This window comes from Tachyglossus aculeatus, chromosome 11 (genome assembly GCF_015852505.1).
Source record: "Tachyglossus aculeatus isolate mTacAcu1 chromosome 11, mTacAcu1.pri, whole genome shotgun sequence".
NCBI lineage: Eukaryota > Metazoa > Chordata > Mammalia > Monotremata > Tachyglossidae > Tachyglossus > Tachyglossus aculeatus.
In genome coordinates, this window is record NC_052076.1 from 33,545,883 (window position 1) to 33,563,172 (window position 17,290).

At 45.5% G+C, this 17,290-nt stretch overlaps 1 protein-coding gene across 1 annotated transcript in view; it reads left to right on the forward strand.

The window, feature by feature from the left end:
* The window catches only part of CXCR5 (C-X-C motif chemokine receptor 5), a 72,265-nt gene that overhangs the window by 1,412 nt on the left and 53,563 nt on the right, over window positions 1-17,290 (forward strand). Inside the window, exons 5-6 of the mRNA XM_038754300.1 lie at window positions 2,277-2,398; window positions 14,289-14,411. Coding sequence (XP_038610228.1) covers window positions 2,277-2,398; window positions 14,289-14,411 — 245 coding nt within the window. The remainder of the gene's footprint in view (window positions 1-2,276; window positions 2,399-14,288; window positions 14,412-17,290) is intronic.

Below are 17,290 nucleotides of genomic sequence, written 5' to 3' on the forward strand. Positions count from 1 at the left end.
TTCGTGAAGTTAATCGGGGAACAGGAGCCTTTAATCATTCAGGGATTACGTGTGGTACATTCTGCACTGGGAAAGTTTTTTTTTGTTAAACACAAACTGCAAGGCAGGAAAACAACTTTGCAGAAGGGGGGGAAATTTAAGGTTCCCCAAATGGTTCAGGTTTAAATTGTGAGGTTTCTCTTCCCTTTAACTCTTCTTCCCTCCTAAAACAGGCCCACTTTGCCTTCTCTGCCCTCCGAGTGTCTTCAGTCAGTCGTATTGATTGACCGCTTACTGTGTAGAGAGCGCTGTACTAAGCGCTTGGGAGAGAATAATATAATAGACAAATTCCCTGCCATCGTCATCAGTACTCAAGCCTACATCTGTTCTGGTCATCAGTGTCTGGGGAGAGGTTGGGGGGAGTAGCAGGCCCTGCCTCCCTCCATTATACTTTCCTCCAGCTATGAATTAACTCCTTATTCTACAGTGTGGGCAAAGAAAAGCAGCATGGATCAAACGGAGGCTTGGGATTCACAAGGACACGGGTTCTCATCCCGGCTCCTCCACATAATAATGCTAATAATTAAGATATTTGTTGAACGTTCACTATGTGCCAGGCTCCATACTAAACGCTGGGGTGGATACAAGCAAACTGGGTTGGATACAGTCCCTATCCCACGCGGGGCGCACAGTCTCCATCCCCATTTTCCTGATGAAGTAACTGAGATGCAGAGAAGTTAAGTGACTTGCCCAAGGTCGCACAGCATTTCATTCATTCATTCAGTCATATTTATTGAGCGCTTACTGTGTGCAGAGCACTGTACTAAGCGCTTGGGAAGTACAAGTTGGCAGCATATAGAGACGGTCCCTACCCAACAGCGGGCTCACAGTCTAGAGGGGGAGACAGACAACAAAACAAAACATATTAACAAAATAAAATAAATAGAATAAATATGTACAAGTAAAATAGAGTAATAAATAAATAAATAAATAAATAGAGTAATAAATATGTACCTCCTCCAGGAGGCCTTTCCAGACTGAGCCCCTTCCTTCCTCTCCCCCTCGGCCCCCTCTCCATCCCCCCATCTTACCTCCTTCCCTTCCCCACAGCACCTGTATATATGTATATATGTTTGTACTTATTTATTACTCTATTTATTTATTTATTTTACCTGTACATATCTATTCTATTTATTTTATTTTGTTAGTATGTTTGGTTTTGTTCTCTGCCTCCCCCTTTTAGACTGTGAGCCCACTGTTGGGTAGGGACTGTCTCTATATGTTGCCAACTTGTACTTCCCAAGCGCTTAGTACAGTGCTCTGCACACAGTATGCTCAATAAATACGATTGATTGATTGATTGATGTACAAACATATATACACATATACAGGTGGCAGAGGCAGGATTAGAACCCATGACCTTCTGACTCCGAGGCCTGTGTTCTATCTGACCCTGGACAAGTCATTTCACTTCTCTGTGCCTCAGTTCCCGCATCTGTAAAGTGGGAATTAAGACTGAGCTCCACGTGGGACCAACCTGGTGATCTTCTGTCTTCCCCAGCGCTTAGCTCAGTGCCTGGCACATAGTAAGCGTTTAACAGATCCCATGAAACAAACAGAAGAACCTGCAGTGAGCGTGGTGGGAATTTGTTCTGCCAGAAATTGAAGACCATCTGACTTATCCTGATCCCAAACTCCCTAACGGTCGGGGTCTGAACCCGGGTGACTTTCTAAATTTAGTTTGGAGAGGTAGGTAACTGATGGGTGAGCCGTAAATGGGAGTTATTTATTTGGAGAACCTTGACTAGGAACTTGTCTATCTCGCCTCCGACTTCTCACCCACATCCTGCCTCTGGTCTGGAACACTTTCCCTCCTCAGAACCTACAGACAATTACTCTGCCCACTTCAAAGCTTTAATTGAAGGCACATCTCCTCCAAGAGACTTTCCCTGATTAAGTCCTCCTTTCCTCTTCTCCCACTCCCTTCTGCGTCGCCCTGACTTGCTCCCTTTATTCATCCCTGCCTCCCAGCACTTATGTACATATCTGTCATTTTTTTATTTCTATTAATGTCTGTCTCCCCTTCTAGACTGTAAACTCATTGTGGGCAGGGAATGTGTCTGTTTATTGTTGTATTGTACTCTTCCCAATCACTCAGTACAGCGCTCTGCACACGGTAATCGCTCAATAAATTCGATTGACTGACTGACTGTATTTCTGCTGAATCATGTACCTAAAGTTATTCACCAATCTGTACGGTTCCTGACTTTGGGAAATGTGGCCGAGTCTCCCTACAGGAAAAATGGATGAACCTCAGTCTTGAGACTTCGGGATTTAGAAGTCGCACAGAGGAATCGATGCTAGTGCCCCGCGGGATGCCCCCCACCATCTACGTTCCTCTGGGGCCAGAGGGCCACGAGTGAGTAGGGGTGCATCTTTTACAGAAAGTCTGCCTATGTTCACCAGCTACAGGCAGAGCCGGGATTGAAAACCAGGAATTCCGAATCCCAGAGCATTGGTCTTTTCACTGGACCATCAGCAGGGTTTCCTGGTGAAATGTATCAGTAAATAATAATAACTATGGTATTTATTAAGCGCTTACCATGTGCCAAGCACTGTTCTAAGCGCTGGGGTAGATAGAAGGTTGTCCCACATTGGGCTCACAGTCTTAATCCCCATTTTACAGGTGAGGTAACTGAGGCACAGAGAAGTTAAGTGGCTTGCCCAAGGTCACACAGTTGAGTGGCAGAGCTGGGACTAGAACCCACGTCCTCTGACTCCCAAGCCCGTTCTCTTTCCGCTAAGCCACAGCAGTAGTAGAAATAGTATTTACTAAGTGCGTACTGTGTGCAGGGCACTGCATAAAACACTGGGAAAGAGTACGTAAGTGGGAATTATGAGTGGACACATCTAGGGAAGCAGCATGGCCTAGGGGATAGAGAAGCAGCATGGCTTAATGGAAAAGAGCCCGGGCTTTGGAGTCAGAGGTCATGGGTTCAAACCCCAGCTCCACCAATTGTCAGCTGTGTGACTTTGGGCAAGTCATTTAATCAATCAATCAATCGTATTTATTGAGCACTTACTGTGTGCAGAGCACTGTACTAAGCGCTTGGGAAGTACAAGTTGGCACTTAACTTCTCTGTGCCTCAGGTCCCTCATCTGTAAAATGGGGATTAAGACTGTGAGCCTCACGTGGGACACCTGATCACCTTGTAACCTCCCCAGCACTTAGAACAGTGCTTTGCACATAGTAAGCGCTCAATAAATACGACTGAATGAATGAATGGTGAGCCTGACCAACCCCTACTCCCCCGGGAAACAAATCCAGGAAAAAACCAGTTTCCAAAAATCCATTATCAAGCCCTCTTTCCCCACCCTACCTCCCCTCCCCACAGGGAAATACCCTTTGTTTTCTATTTCCAGCCTAGTTTATATCTCACATGGGTCTCCCTGCTGACTTTGGAGCAACTCAGTTTTGCGTTGTTCTATCTGAATTCTCTGACCGTTATGGTTCCTCTCGGCCTTTTATCTGCCTTTTGCGGCCCCACCCAAATAGATCAGAAGCTCCTTCCCCAACTCAATGTGTTTGTTTTTATTGCCATTGCGCCCCAAGCACCTTACAAATGGGAATTAAGCCAAGAAGAGAGGGGTTATCAACTACTGTAAGCTCACTGTGGGCAGGGAACTGCTCTCCCAAGCGCTTAACACAGTGCTCTGCACACAGTAAGTGCTCAGTAAATACCATGGATTGAACTGTTATTCTGAAGCTACCGGCAGATTCTAAACATTCTAGATTCTAGAGAAGCAGCGTGGCTTAATAATAATAATAGCATTTATTAAGCACTTACTATGTGCAAAGCACTGTTCTAAGCACTGGAGAGGTGACAAGGTGATCAGGTTGTCCCACGGGGGACTCACAGTCAATCCCTATTTTACAGATGAGGTAACTGAGGCCCAGAGAAGTTAAATGACTTGCCCAAAGTCACACAGCTGACAAGTGGCGGAGTCAGGATTTGAACCCATGACCTCTGACTCCAAAGCCTGTGCTCTTTCCACTGAGCCATGCTGCTTCTCTAAGCGGCTTAGTGGAAAGAGCACATGGGGAGTCAGAGGACGTGGGTTCTAATGCGGCCTCCGCTCCTTGTCTGCTGTGTGACCTTGGGCAAACCACTTAACTTCTTTGTGCCTCAGTTACCTCATCTGTAAAATGGGGATTAAGACTGTGAGCCCCATGTGGGACAACCTGATTACCTTGTACCCCTCCCACCCCGCTCTTAAGAACAGTGCTTGGCACATAGTAAGTGCTTAACAAATACCATCATTATTATTGTTATTAAAGCTGGAAAAGACCTCGACAGGTTATTTATTCGTTCATTCATTTAATCGTATTTATTGAGTGCTTACTATGTGCAGAGCACCGTACTAAGCACTTGGGAAGTACAATTCAGCAACAGAGACAATCGCAGCCCACAGTGGGCTCACAGTCGAGAAGGGGGGAGACAGACAACAAAACAAGTAAACAGGCATCAGTAGCATCATTATAAATTAATAGAATGATAGATATATGCACATCATTAATACAAATAAATAGAATTATAATTATAAATATGTACCTATATACACAAGGGCTGTGGGGCAGGGAGGGGGATAGAGCACAGGGAGCAAGTTGGGGTGATGGGGGGGAGCAGAGGAAAAGGGGAGCTTAGTTCGGGAAGGCCTTCTGGAGGAAGTGAGCTTTCAGTAGGGCTTTGAAGGGGGGAAGTGTGATAATAATAATAATAATGATGGCATTTTTTAAGCGCTTACTATGTGCAAAGGTGGATTTGAGGAGGAAGGGCATTCCAGGCCAGAGGTAGGACGTGGGCCGGGGGTCGACGGCGGGACAGGCGAGAACGAGGCCCAGTGAGAAGGTTAGCATCAGAGGAGCGGAGGGTGCGGGCTGGGATGGAGAAGGAGAGACGGGGAGGTGAGATAAGAAGGGCCAAGGGGATGGAGAGCTCTGAAGCCAATGGTGATTTAATCCCTTGCTCCGCCTCCATTCTGGAAAATTAATCAAGCAATCAATTGTACAATCAAACAATACCATTGATTGTATTTATTGAGCATTTTCTGTGTGCAGAGCACTGGAGGGTACAATATAAAAGAGTTGGCAGACATGTTCCCTGCCCACAAGGAGCTTACTGTCTAGAGGAGGATCTAGAGCAAGATGCCACTATATTGTAAACTACCAGAATGTAAGATCGTTGAGGGCAGGGATCGATCGTGTCTATCAACTCTATTGTAATAATAATAATAATAATGGCATTTATTAAGCGCTTACTATGTGCAAAGCACCGTTCTAAGCGCCGGGAGGTTACAAGGTGATCAGGTTGTCCCACGGAGGGCTCACAGTCCTAACCCCCATTTTACAGACGAGGTAACTGAGGCCCAGAGAAGTGAAGTGACTTGCCCATAGTCACACAGCTGACAGTTGGCAGAGCCGGGATTTGAACCCATGACCTCTGACTCCAAAGCCCGGGCTCTTTCCAGTGAGCCACACTGCTTCCCAATATCTAGTTTTACCATATCTAGCTTTACCATAATTATGGTATTTGTTGAGGGCAAGCACTGTTCTAAGCACTGTACTCTCCCAAGCACTTAGTACAGCGCTCTGCACAGAATAAGTGCTCCCTAAATACCACTGGGAGTTGAGAGAGGGAGGGATTATCTCCCTACGATCTTTCTCCAGTCCATACCTCACTCTGCTGCCCAAATCATTTTTCTAAAATAGCATTCCACGCACATCTTCTCTCTTAGAGAAGCGGCACGATGTAGTGGATAGAGCACGGGCCTGGGAATCAGAAGGTCATGGGTTCTAATCTCCACTCTGCCACTTGCCTGCCATGTGACCTTGGGCAAGTGACTTCACTTCTCTGTGCCTCAGTTACCTCATCGGTAAAATGGGGATTGAGTCTGTGAGCCCCACGTGGGACCGGGGCCATATCCAACGCAATTTCCTGAATCCGCCCCAGTGCTTAGTACAGTGCCTGGCACAGAGAAGCAGCGTGGCTCAGTGGAAAGAGCACAGGCTTTGGAGTCAGAGGTCGTGGGTTCAAATCCCAGCTCCGCCACTTGTCAGCTGTGTGACTTTGGGCAGGTCACTTAACTGCTCTGGGCCTCAGTACCCTCATCTGTAAAATGGGGATGAAGACTTTGAGACCCTCGTGGGACAACCTGCTTACCTTGTATCTACCCCAGCGCTTAGAACAGTGCTTTGCACATAGTAAGTGCTTAACAAATACCAACATAGTAAGCACTTAATAAATACCATAATCAATTATCTCTCCTACCTCCAAAATCTTCAACGCTTATCCCTTCCTCATCACATCAAACAAAAACACCTGCCCATTTGCTTTCACGTCACTCCATCAGTTCTCCCTCTTTCTTATCCACTCTTCTCCCACTACATCCTAGTTCACAGTCTTTATTCCCCTCAAACCGGCCTACTCACTGGGACGCATTTGTCTCTCCCACTTCACACCCCTTCCTCCTTCCTGGAATTCCCTCATTCTTCCAATCAGGATGGCAGACATGGAATCTCTTGCCCTCTGCCTCATCACTTTCAAGTGCCCAGCCCAGGGTTTGGCCTCACTGAGAGACCTCAGTGAAGCCATTTTTCCCCCTTGGGCCAACAGGGTTGGTGATGTTTGATACTTGATAGCCAACTTATCGGGTTCCATCGGGGATCTCATTTGAACCGCTCTGAAAGCCCCTTCAAGGCAGAAATGGTTTTCTCCCCAGCTGCAAGGGACCCTCTCTCCTCATTGGATTGATTAATTGATAGATTGATTGATTACATACCTCTGTGCCAAGCCCTCTGGACCTTCATTATCATCATCATCAATCGTATTTATTGAGCGCTTACAATGTGCAGAGCGCTTGGGAAGTACAAATTGGCAACATATAGAGACAGTCCCTACCCAACAGTGGGCTCACAGTCTAAAAGGGAGAGACAGAGAACAAAACCAAACATACTAACAAAATAAAATAAATAGAATAGATATGTACAAATAAAATAAATAAATAAATAAAGAGAGTAATAAATATGTACAACCATATATACATATATACAGGTGCTGTGGGGAAGGGAAGGAGGTAAGATGGGGGGATGGAGAGGGGGACGAGGGGGAGAGGAAGGAAGGGGCTCAGTCTGGGAAGGCCTCCTGGAGGAGATGAACTCTCAGCAGGGCCTTCACTAAGAGGTTTCCTTCCACGCTTCCAAAGGCGTCTTTCTCTGCAGCCTGCAAACCACACAGACTGTAAGCTCGTTGTGGGTAGGGAATGTGTCTGTTATGTTGTTGTAGTGGACTCTCCCAAGCGTTTAGTGCAGTGCTCTGCACATCGTAAGCACTCAATTAATGCGACCGACCGACGGACGTGTGTGAGGCCAGATCCGGGCCTCTCCGTCTCTCTATGTTGCCAACTTGTACTACCCAAGCGCTTAGTAAAGTGCTCTGCACACAGTAAGCGCTCAATAAATACGATTGAATGAATGAGTGAATTGTACGTATTTATTACTCTATTTTACTTGTACATATTTATTCTATTTATTTTATTTTGTTAATATGTTTTGTTGTCCGTCTCCCGCTTCTAGACTGTGAGCCCGCTGTTGGGTAGGGACCGTCTCTCTATGTTGCCAACTTGTACTACCCAAGCGCTTAGTACAGTGCTCTGCACACAGTAAGTGCTCAATAAATGCGATTGAATTGTACGCATTACTCTATTTTACTTGTTCATATTTATTCTATTTATTTTATTTTATTAATATGTTTTGTTGTCTGTGTCCCCCTTCTAGACAGTGAGCCCACTGTTGGGTAGGGACTGTCTATGTTGCCAACTTGTACTACCCAAGCGCTTAGTACAGTGCTCTGCACGCAGTAAGCGCTCAATAAATATGATTGAATGAATGAATCCAGGATAGTCCGGGGGCTTCTCTTCAGAGGGTCATCAGCTGATAAATAATAATAATCTATCATAATAATAATTTCTCCCCCTCCCCATCCCCCCCGCTGTACCTCCTTCACCTCCCTACAGCATCTGTATATATGTTTGTACAGATTTATTACTCTGTTTTATTTGTACATATTTACTATTCTATTTATTTTGTCAGTGATGTGCATCTAGCTTTACTTCTATTTATTCCGATGACACCTGACCACATGTTTTGTTTTGTTGTTTGTCTCCCCCTTCTAGACTGTGAGCCCGTTGTTGGGCAGGGTCCGTCTCTATATGTTGCCAACTTGTACTTCCCAAGCGCTTAGTCCAGTGCTCTGCACACAGTAAGCGCTCAATAAAAACGATTGAATGAATGAATCTAGCTTTACTTCTATTTATTCTGATGACTTGACACCTGACCACATGTTTGGTTTTGTTGTCTTGTCTCCCCCTTCTAGACTGTGAGCCCGTTGTTGGGTAGGGACCGTCTCTATATGTTGCCAACTTGTACTTCCCAAGCACTTAGTACAGTGCTCTGCACACAGTAAGCGCTCAATAAATACGATTGAATGAATAATAATGATGACATTTATTAAGCACTTACTATGTGCAAAGCACTGTTCTAAGCGCTGGGGAGGTTACAAGGTGATCGGGTTGTCCCACGGGGGGCTCACAGTCTTACTCCCCATTTTACAGATGAGGTAACTGAGGCACAGAGAAGTTAAGTGACTTGCCCAAAGTCACACAGCTGACAATTGGCGGAGCAGGGATTTGAACCCATGACCTCTGACTCCAAAGCCCGGGGTCTTTCCACTGAGCCACGTTAAGGGGTAGCCCACCCTCCAGGAAGATCTCTGCAGGCTGGACCTTCATCCAGGCGAGGAGAGAACCAGGGGCCTAGTAGAGGAATGTGTCCAACCAGACATGCTCATATCCCCGCAGCGCTTAGAACAGTGCTTTGCACATAGTAAGTGCTTAATTATTATTATATCCACCCCAGTACAGTACCAGTACAGTACCTGGCACATAGTAAGCGCTTAACAAATGCCATTATTATTATTATTATTATTATTATTATTATTATTAGACTGGTCTAGTGGATAGAACACAAGCCTGGGAATCAGAAGGATCTGGATTCAGATTCCCGCTACTCCCCTTGTCTGCTGCGTGACCGCAGTCAAGTCGCTTTGCTTCTCTGGGCCTCAGCTACCTCATCTGCAATAATAATAATAATGAATAATAGTAATTATGGTACTTGTTAAGCACTTATTATGTGCCAGTCACTGCACCAAGCGCTGGGGTGGATACAAACAAATCAATCAATCGTATTTATTGAGCACTTACTGTGTGCAGAACACTGTACTAAGCGCTTGGGAAGTACAAGTTGGGAACATCTAGAGACAGTCCCTACCCAACAGTGGAAGAGTTGGGCACCATCCCTGTCCCATGTGGGGCTCACGGTCTCAATCCCCATTTTACAGATGAGGTAACTGAGGCCCAGAGAAATTAAGTGACTGGCCCAAGGTGACACAGCAGACAAGTGCTGGGATTAAAATCCATGACCTTCTGACTCCCACTGGGTCCAGTGGGGATTAAGAGCGTGAGCCCCACGTGGGACAGGAACTATGTCCAACCTGATTATCTTGTATCCGCTCCAGTGGCCAGGACAGTGCCTGGCACATAATAAGCACTTTAAGAAATACCACAATTATCATTTTTATTATTTGAGGCCAGCTTGGAGCGCTCCAGCTCCCCCAGCCTTGGGGCTCAGGGTCCTGTGGTGGTGTATATATGTATATACGTTTGTACGTATTTATTACTCTATTGATTTATTTATTTTACTTGTACGTATCTATTCTATTTATTTTATTTTGTTAGTATGTTTGGTTTTGTTCTCTGTCTCCCCCTTTTAGACTGTGAGCCCACTGTTGGGTAGGGACTGTCTCTATATATTGCCACTTGTACTTCCCAAGCGCTTAGTACAGTGCTTTGCACACAGTAAGTGCTCAATAAATACGATTGATTGCTTGATTGATTGATTGGTGCGGGCCACGGGGTGCCGGTGGGCAGGATGCCAAGCGGAGGAGGAGACGGCTCGCAGCCGGCCAGAGGATGCCAGGGTTGGAGCTTCAGTGCAGAGTGAGGCAGCTCTTCAGCTCCTCAAACTGGCAAGGGACTGCCACAATAATCATAATCATTCACTCAATCAGCCAGTCAGTCTTATTTATTGAGCGCTTACTGTGTGCAGAGCACTGTAATAATAATAATAACAATAATGATGGCATTTATTAAGCGCTTACTATGTGCAAAGCACTGTTCTAAGCGCTGGGGAGGTTACAAGGTGATCAGGTTGTCTGTCCCATGAGGGGCTCACAGTCTTCACCCCCATTTTACAGATGAGGGAAGTGAGGCACAGAGCAGTGAAGTGACTTGCCCAAAGTCACACAGCTGCCCTCCCTCTGCCCATCCGCCAAGCTAGCTCTCTTCCTCCCTTCAAGACCCTGCTGAGAGCTCACCTCCTCCAGGAGGCCTTCCCACACTGAGCCCCTTCCTTCCTCTCCCCCTCGTCCCCCTCTCCATCCCCCCCATCTTACCTCCTTCCCTTCCCCACAGCACCTGTATACATGTATATATGTTTGTACATATTTATTACTCTATTTATTTTACTTGTACATATCTATTCTATTTATTTTATTTTGTTAGTATGTTTGGTTTTGTTCTCTGTCTCCCCCTTTTAGACTGTGAGCCCACTGTTGGGTAGGGACTGTCTCTATATGTTGCCAATTTGTACTTCCCAAGCGCTTAGTACAGTGCTTTGCACATAGTAAGCGCTCAATAAATACGATCGATGGTGATGATGATGAATTGGTGGAGCCGGGATTTGAACCCACAACCTCTGACTCCAAAGCCCGTGATCTTTCCACGGAGCCACGCTGCTTCTCTGTACTAAGCACTTGGGAGAGAACACTATAATAATAAATAAATAGACACATTCCCTGCCCACAACGAGCTTACAGTCTAGAGGGGGGGACAGACATTAATATATTCAATTTTACTTCATGTAATCATATTTTTTGAGCGCTTGCTGTGTGCAAAGCACTGTACTAAGCGTCGGGGAGAGTACGATATAATAATAAGCGGACACATTCCCTGCCCACAACGAACCTTGGGGAAGCATAGGCTGTGACCAGACTCTGGATGATTTGTTGCTCCCTAATGCCATCCCCAATCCTCTCTCCGAATTTCGCCTTCCATGTTGTTTTGGCATTTATATAATTTCATTTCTCCCACTGGATCCTTTGCCAAATTCTTCCCCGCCTTAATAACAATAATAATAGTGGAATTTGTTAAGCACTTACTATATGGAACATGCATGGTGAACAGGAGGCTACAATAAGAACAGAATATGGAGGAACAGATTGGTTTCCCATCAGTGCTTAGAACAGTGCTTAGCACATAGTAAGCGCTTAACAAATACCATGATTACCATAGTAGTAGCAGTAGAAAGGTGTAAGGCAAGGATGTATCTTATTGCCTTATAATAATAATAATAATGGTATTTATTAAGCACACACTATGTGCCAAGCACTGTTCTAAGCACTGGAGTAAATACAAGTAATCAGGTTATCCCACGTGGGGCTCACAGTCTTCATCCCCATTTTACAGATGAGGTAACTGAGGCACAGAGAAGTAAAGTGACTTACCCAAGGTCACACAGCAGACAAGTGGCGGAGGCGGGATCTGTTCATCCTGTACACCAAATACCTAATGAGAGAAGCCGGATCGGATGAAGACGAACGGAGAGTAAAGACTGGAGGGAGGAATAAAAACAACCTTCGTTATGCTGATGATACAACCCTACTCGCAGAAAGTGAAGAAGATTTGAAGGGCTTATTATTAAAAGTTAAGGAACAGAGCAAAAAGACGGGCCCGCATTTGAATGTCAAGAAAACAAAGATCATGACAACTGGAAGTTTTAACACGTTTGTAGTGTATGGAGAGAAGAGTGAAATAGTTGACCGTTTTTCTCTCCTGGGATCAATAATCAATAATAAAGGAACTAGTAGTCAAGAACTACACCGAAGAAATGCTATGAAGAGCCTGGAAAAAAAAGTCATGAAATGTGCTGCTGTAACAACTGCCACAAAAATACAAATAGTCAAATCTACAGTGTTTCCAGGGACAATGTATGGATCCGAAAGCTGGACGGCGAAAAACAGGATAGAAAGAACATCGATTCTTTTGAAGTGTGGTGTTGGACGAGGTTTTTGCGAATTCCGTGGACCGCCCGAAAAACAAACAGATGGATTTTACAGCAAATTAAGCCAAAGTGGTCTTTGGAAGGCCAAATAGCTTGATTTAGATTAGCATATTTTGGACACATAATCAGGACTAATTTATGCTAAGAAAAGTCCAGGGAAAATGAGGAAGAGGCAGACGAGCAGCTAGATGGGTAGAGACCATAACAATGATAACGGAAGAGCTGTTCGAAAGATTGCGAATTATGGCAGAGGAGAGGACGCTCTGGAGAAGGAATATCCATGGAGTGGCTATGAATCAGAAACAACTCGACGGCACTTTATAATAATAATAATAATAATAACAATAATAATAAATGTGTCAGGCACTGTATTAAGCACAATTAAAAAATTACAGATAATAACAATCATAATAAATGTGGTATTTGTTAAGTGCTTACTTTGTGCCAGGGACTGTACTAAGCACTGGCCATGGAGCCATTCATTTATTCATTCATTCATTCATTTGTATTTATTGAGCGCTTTCTGTGTGCAGGGCACTGTACTAAGCGCTCGGGAAGTACAAGCTGGCAACATATAGAGATGGTCCCTACCCAACAGCGGGCTCACAGTCTAGAAGGGGGAGTTAGACAACAAAACAAAACATATTAACAAAATAAAACAAATAGAATAAATAGCCACAGAGTGGGTAGCAGCCTGCGGTGGGGAAAAGGTAGAGAACACTGATTCCCCCAGACAAGAGCCAGCCCAGATTTCAATCAATCGTATTTATTGAGCGCTTACTGTGTGCAGAGCACTGTACTAAGCGCTTGGGAAGTACAAGTTGGTAACATATAGAGACGGTCCCTACCCAACAGTGGGCTCACAGTCTAGAAGGGGGAGACAGAGAACAAAACCAAACATATTAACTTAACAAAATAAATAGAATAGATATGTACAGGTAAAATAAATAAATAAATAGAGTAATAAATACGTACAAACATATATACATATATACAGGTGCTGTGGGGAAGGGAAGGAGGTAAGGTGGGGGGGATGGAGAGGGGTAGGAGGGGGGGAGATTTGCTCCTTTCCAGCCTCAGCTCACTAGGCCCCTGACCCCTTGGCTGGGTTTTTTTTTTTTCATGGTATTTGTTAAGCGCTTACTATATGTCAGGGACTGTACTAAGCACACTGGCCATGGAGCCACAGAGTGGGTAGCAGCCTGCGGTGGGGGAAAGGTAGAGGATGCTGATTCCCCCAGGCAAGAGCCAGCCCAGATCTTGCTCCTTTCTAGCCTCAGCTCTCTAGGCCCCTGACCCATTTGCTGTTTTTTTTTTTCATGGCATTTATTAAGCACTTACTATATGCCAGGCACTGTACTAAGCACTGGGGCAGATAAAAGTGAATCAGTTTGGACACAGTCCATGTCCCGCATGGGGCTTAACCTCTATTTTACAGTTGCAAGAGCATCAGTCCCACATGGGGCTCCCATTCTAAGTAGGAGGGAGAACAGGGATGAACCCCCATTTTGCAGATAAGGTAACTGAAGCACAGAGAAGTGAAGCGGCTCGCCCACGGTCACACAGCAGACAAGTGGCAGAGCCAGGATAATAACCCGGCTCCTTCTGAATAATCATAATAATAACTGCGGTATTTGTTCAGCACTTTCTCTGTGCCAGGCACTATGCTAAGCACTGGGGTAGATACAAGCCTATCGGGTTGGACACAATCCCATGTGGGGTTCGCAGTCTCAATCCCCATTTTCCAGATGAGGTAACTGAGACGCGGAGAAGTGAATCGACTTACCCAAGGCCACGCGGCAAACCAGAGGTGGATTTGGGATTAGTATCCCCGCCCCGTGCGCTTCCCACTGGGCCACCCGGCTTCTCACGGTTCTGCTCCCCTCACCGTGCCCCTTGATTCCGGCTTGGCTCGATGCCTTCTGTGAAACAAAGCCTGCCCCCCTCTACTTTGCATGCTGGCTTGGCCTCCCCGTTTCAGTTCTCTTTTTTGGGGGAGACCAGCCGTCCTCCTTCTCGTCCAAGGAGCACTTTGAAATGTCAGGCTCCAGCTGGGTGTTTCCCCGCCACGCAGATTCACCCAGCTCATCACTCTGGGTCTTCCCAGAACCTGCCAGGCCCCCAGGCAAAACCCCCAAATTCTCCTAGGCGGGGGTGTCATCGTTCAGGTGCCGAGCAATCTGATGTTTTCATCCCGGTCAGTCAATCGGTAGTAATAATAATAATAATAATATTCATTCATTCATTCAATCATAATATTGAGCACTTACTGCATGCAGAGCACTGTACTAAGCACTTGGGAAGTCCAAGTTGGTAACATATAGAGACGGTCCCTACCCAACAGTCTAGAAGGTTAACATTAAATAACGGTATTTGTATTTGTTAAGTAACGGTATTTGTTACACATTTACTATGTGCCAAGCACTGTTTTAAGCACGGGGGTAGACACAAGGTAATCAGGTTGTCCCACGTGGGACTCACAATCTTAATCCCCATTTTACAGATGAGGTAACTGAGCCACGCAGAGCAGTTAAGTGACTTGCCCAAGGTCACTCAGCAGACAAGTGGCAGAGTCAGGATTAGAACCCACATCCTCTGACTCCCAAGCCCTTGCTCTTGCCATTAGGCCACGCTGCTTCTACTTTGTACAGAGCACTGGGCTGGGCGCTCCGGAGAGTACAATAGAATTAGTAGAACTGATCCCTGGCCTCAAGTAGCTTACAGTCTGGTGAGTTTATTCATTCATTCAATCGTATTTATTGAGCGCTTACTGTGTGCAGAGCACTGTACTAAGCGCTTGGGAAGTCCAAGTCGGCAACATATAGAGACGATCCCTACCCAACAGCGGGTTTACAGTCTAGAAGGGGGAGACAGACAACAAAACAAATCATAATGTCAGATCCAAGTGAAAAGTCGACGCAGAAGGGGGAGCGAGCTGGGGAAAGGGGCTTAATCGGGGAGGGGTTCTTGGAGGAGATAATAATAATAATAATAATAATAATAACAACAACAATAATAATAATAATAATAATGGTACTTTTTAAGCACTTACTATATAACAAGCCACTATTCCAAGCGTTAATCAGGTTGGATGCAGTAACTGCCCCTTATGGGGCTCACACTCTTAATCCCCATTTTACAGACGAGGCAACTGAGGCCCAGAGAAGTTTACACTCTAGCTCCCTCAGCTCTCGAGGACTTGGGCTGGCAGGGTGTCCATCAGGTCATTTAGTCCATTCCCCTGCCACTGTGTAGGGCTTCCCCTCTGCTCTACCAGTCAGGTTGCTTTCATTCCTGTTCCCTTTAGACTGTAAACTCATTGTGAGCAGGAACCATGCCTGGCAAAATTGTTATATCCTAATAATAATGATGACAATAATAATTGTGGTATTTGTTAAGTGCTTACTATGAGCCAAACATTGTACTAAGTGCTGGGGGATGATGTGGGCCGGGCCAGGAATGCCCTCCCTCTGCCCATCCGCCAAGCTAGCTCTCTTCCTCCCTTCAAGGCCCTACTGAGAGCTCACCTCCTCCAGGAGGCCTTCCCACACTGAGCCCCTTCCTTCCTCTCCCCCTCGTCCCCCTCTCCATCCCCCCCATCTTACCTCCTTTCCTTCCCCACAGCACCTGTATATATGTATATATGTTTGTACATATTTATTACTCATTTATTTATTTTACTTGTACATACCTATTCTATTTATTTTATTTTGTTAGTATGTTTGGTTTTGTTCTCTGTCTCCCCCTTTTAGACTGTGAGCCCACTGTTGGGTAGGGACTGTCTCTATATGTTGCCAATTTGTACTTCCCAAGCGCTTAGTACAGTGCTCTGCACACAGTAAGCGCTCAATAAATACGATTGATGATGATGATGATGATGGGGGAGATACGAGATAATCAGGTCCCAGATGGGGCTCACATTCTAAGTAGGAGAGGGAGTGCAGGGATTGAATTTCCATCTTGCAGATGAGGAAACTGAGGCGCAGTGAAGTGAAGTATATGTATATATGTTTGTACGTATTTATTACTCTATTTATTTATTTATTTTACTTGTACATATTTATTCTATTTATTTTATTCTGTTAATATGTTTTGTTTTGTTCTCTGTCTCCCCCTTCTAGACTGTGAGCCCACTGTTGGGTAGGGACTGTCTCTCTATGTTGCCAACTTGGACTTCCCAAGCACTTAGTACGGTGCTCTGCACACAGTAAGCGCTCAATAAATACGATTAAATGAATGAATGAATGAATGAAGTGACTTGCCCAAGGTCACACAGCAGGTAAGTGGTAAGAGCTAGGATTAGAACCCAGATCCTCTGACTCCCAAGCTCGTGCTCTTTCCTCTGAGCCACGCTGTGTATAGATCTATAATTCTAATTATTTATATTGATGCCTGCTGACTTGTTTTGAAGTCTGTCTCCCCCCTTTTAGACTGTGAGCCCACTGTTGGGTAGGGACCGTCTCTATATGTTGCCAACTTGTACTTCCCAAGCGCTTAGTACAGTGCTTTGCACACAGTAAGTGCTCAATAAATACGATTGATTGATTGATTGATTGATTAGTACAGTGCTCTATCTATACCTCTGAGCGGTATCCTCAGAGGAACTCTCCTCCCTCCTCTCAAGTGCTACTCCGGCCACCTGTGCTTCTGACCCCATTCCCTCTCATCTTATGAAATCTCTCGCTCCATCCCTTCTCCCCTCCTTAACTTCCATCTTCAACCGCTCACTCTCCACTGGTTCCTTCCCCTCTGCCTTCAAACATGCCCATGTCTCTCCCATCCTAAAAAAACCCTCTCTTGACCCCACCTCACCTTCTAGTTATCGTCCCATATCCCTCCTACCATTCCTTTCCAAACTCCTTGAACGAGTCGTCTACACGCGCTGCCTAGAATTCCTCAACAACAACTCTCTCCTCGACCCCCTCCAGTCTGGCTTCCGTCCCCTTCATTCCACGGAAACTGCCCTCTCAAAGGTCACCAATGACCTCCTGCTTGCCAAATCCAACGGCTCATATTCTGTCCTAATCCTCCTCGACCTCTCAGCTGCCTTTGACACTGTGGACCACCCCCTTCTCC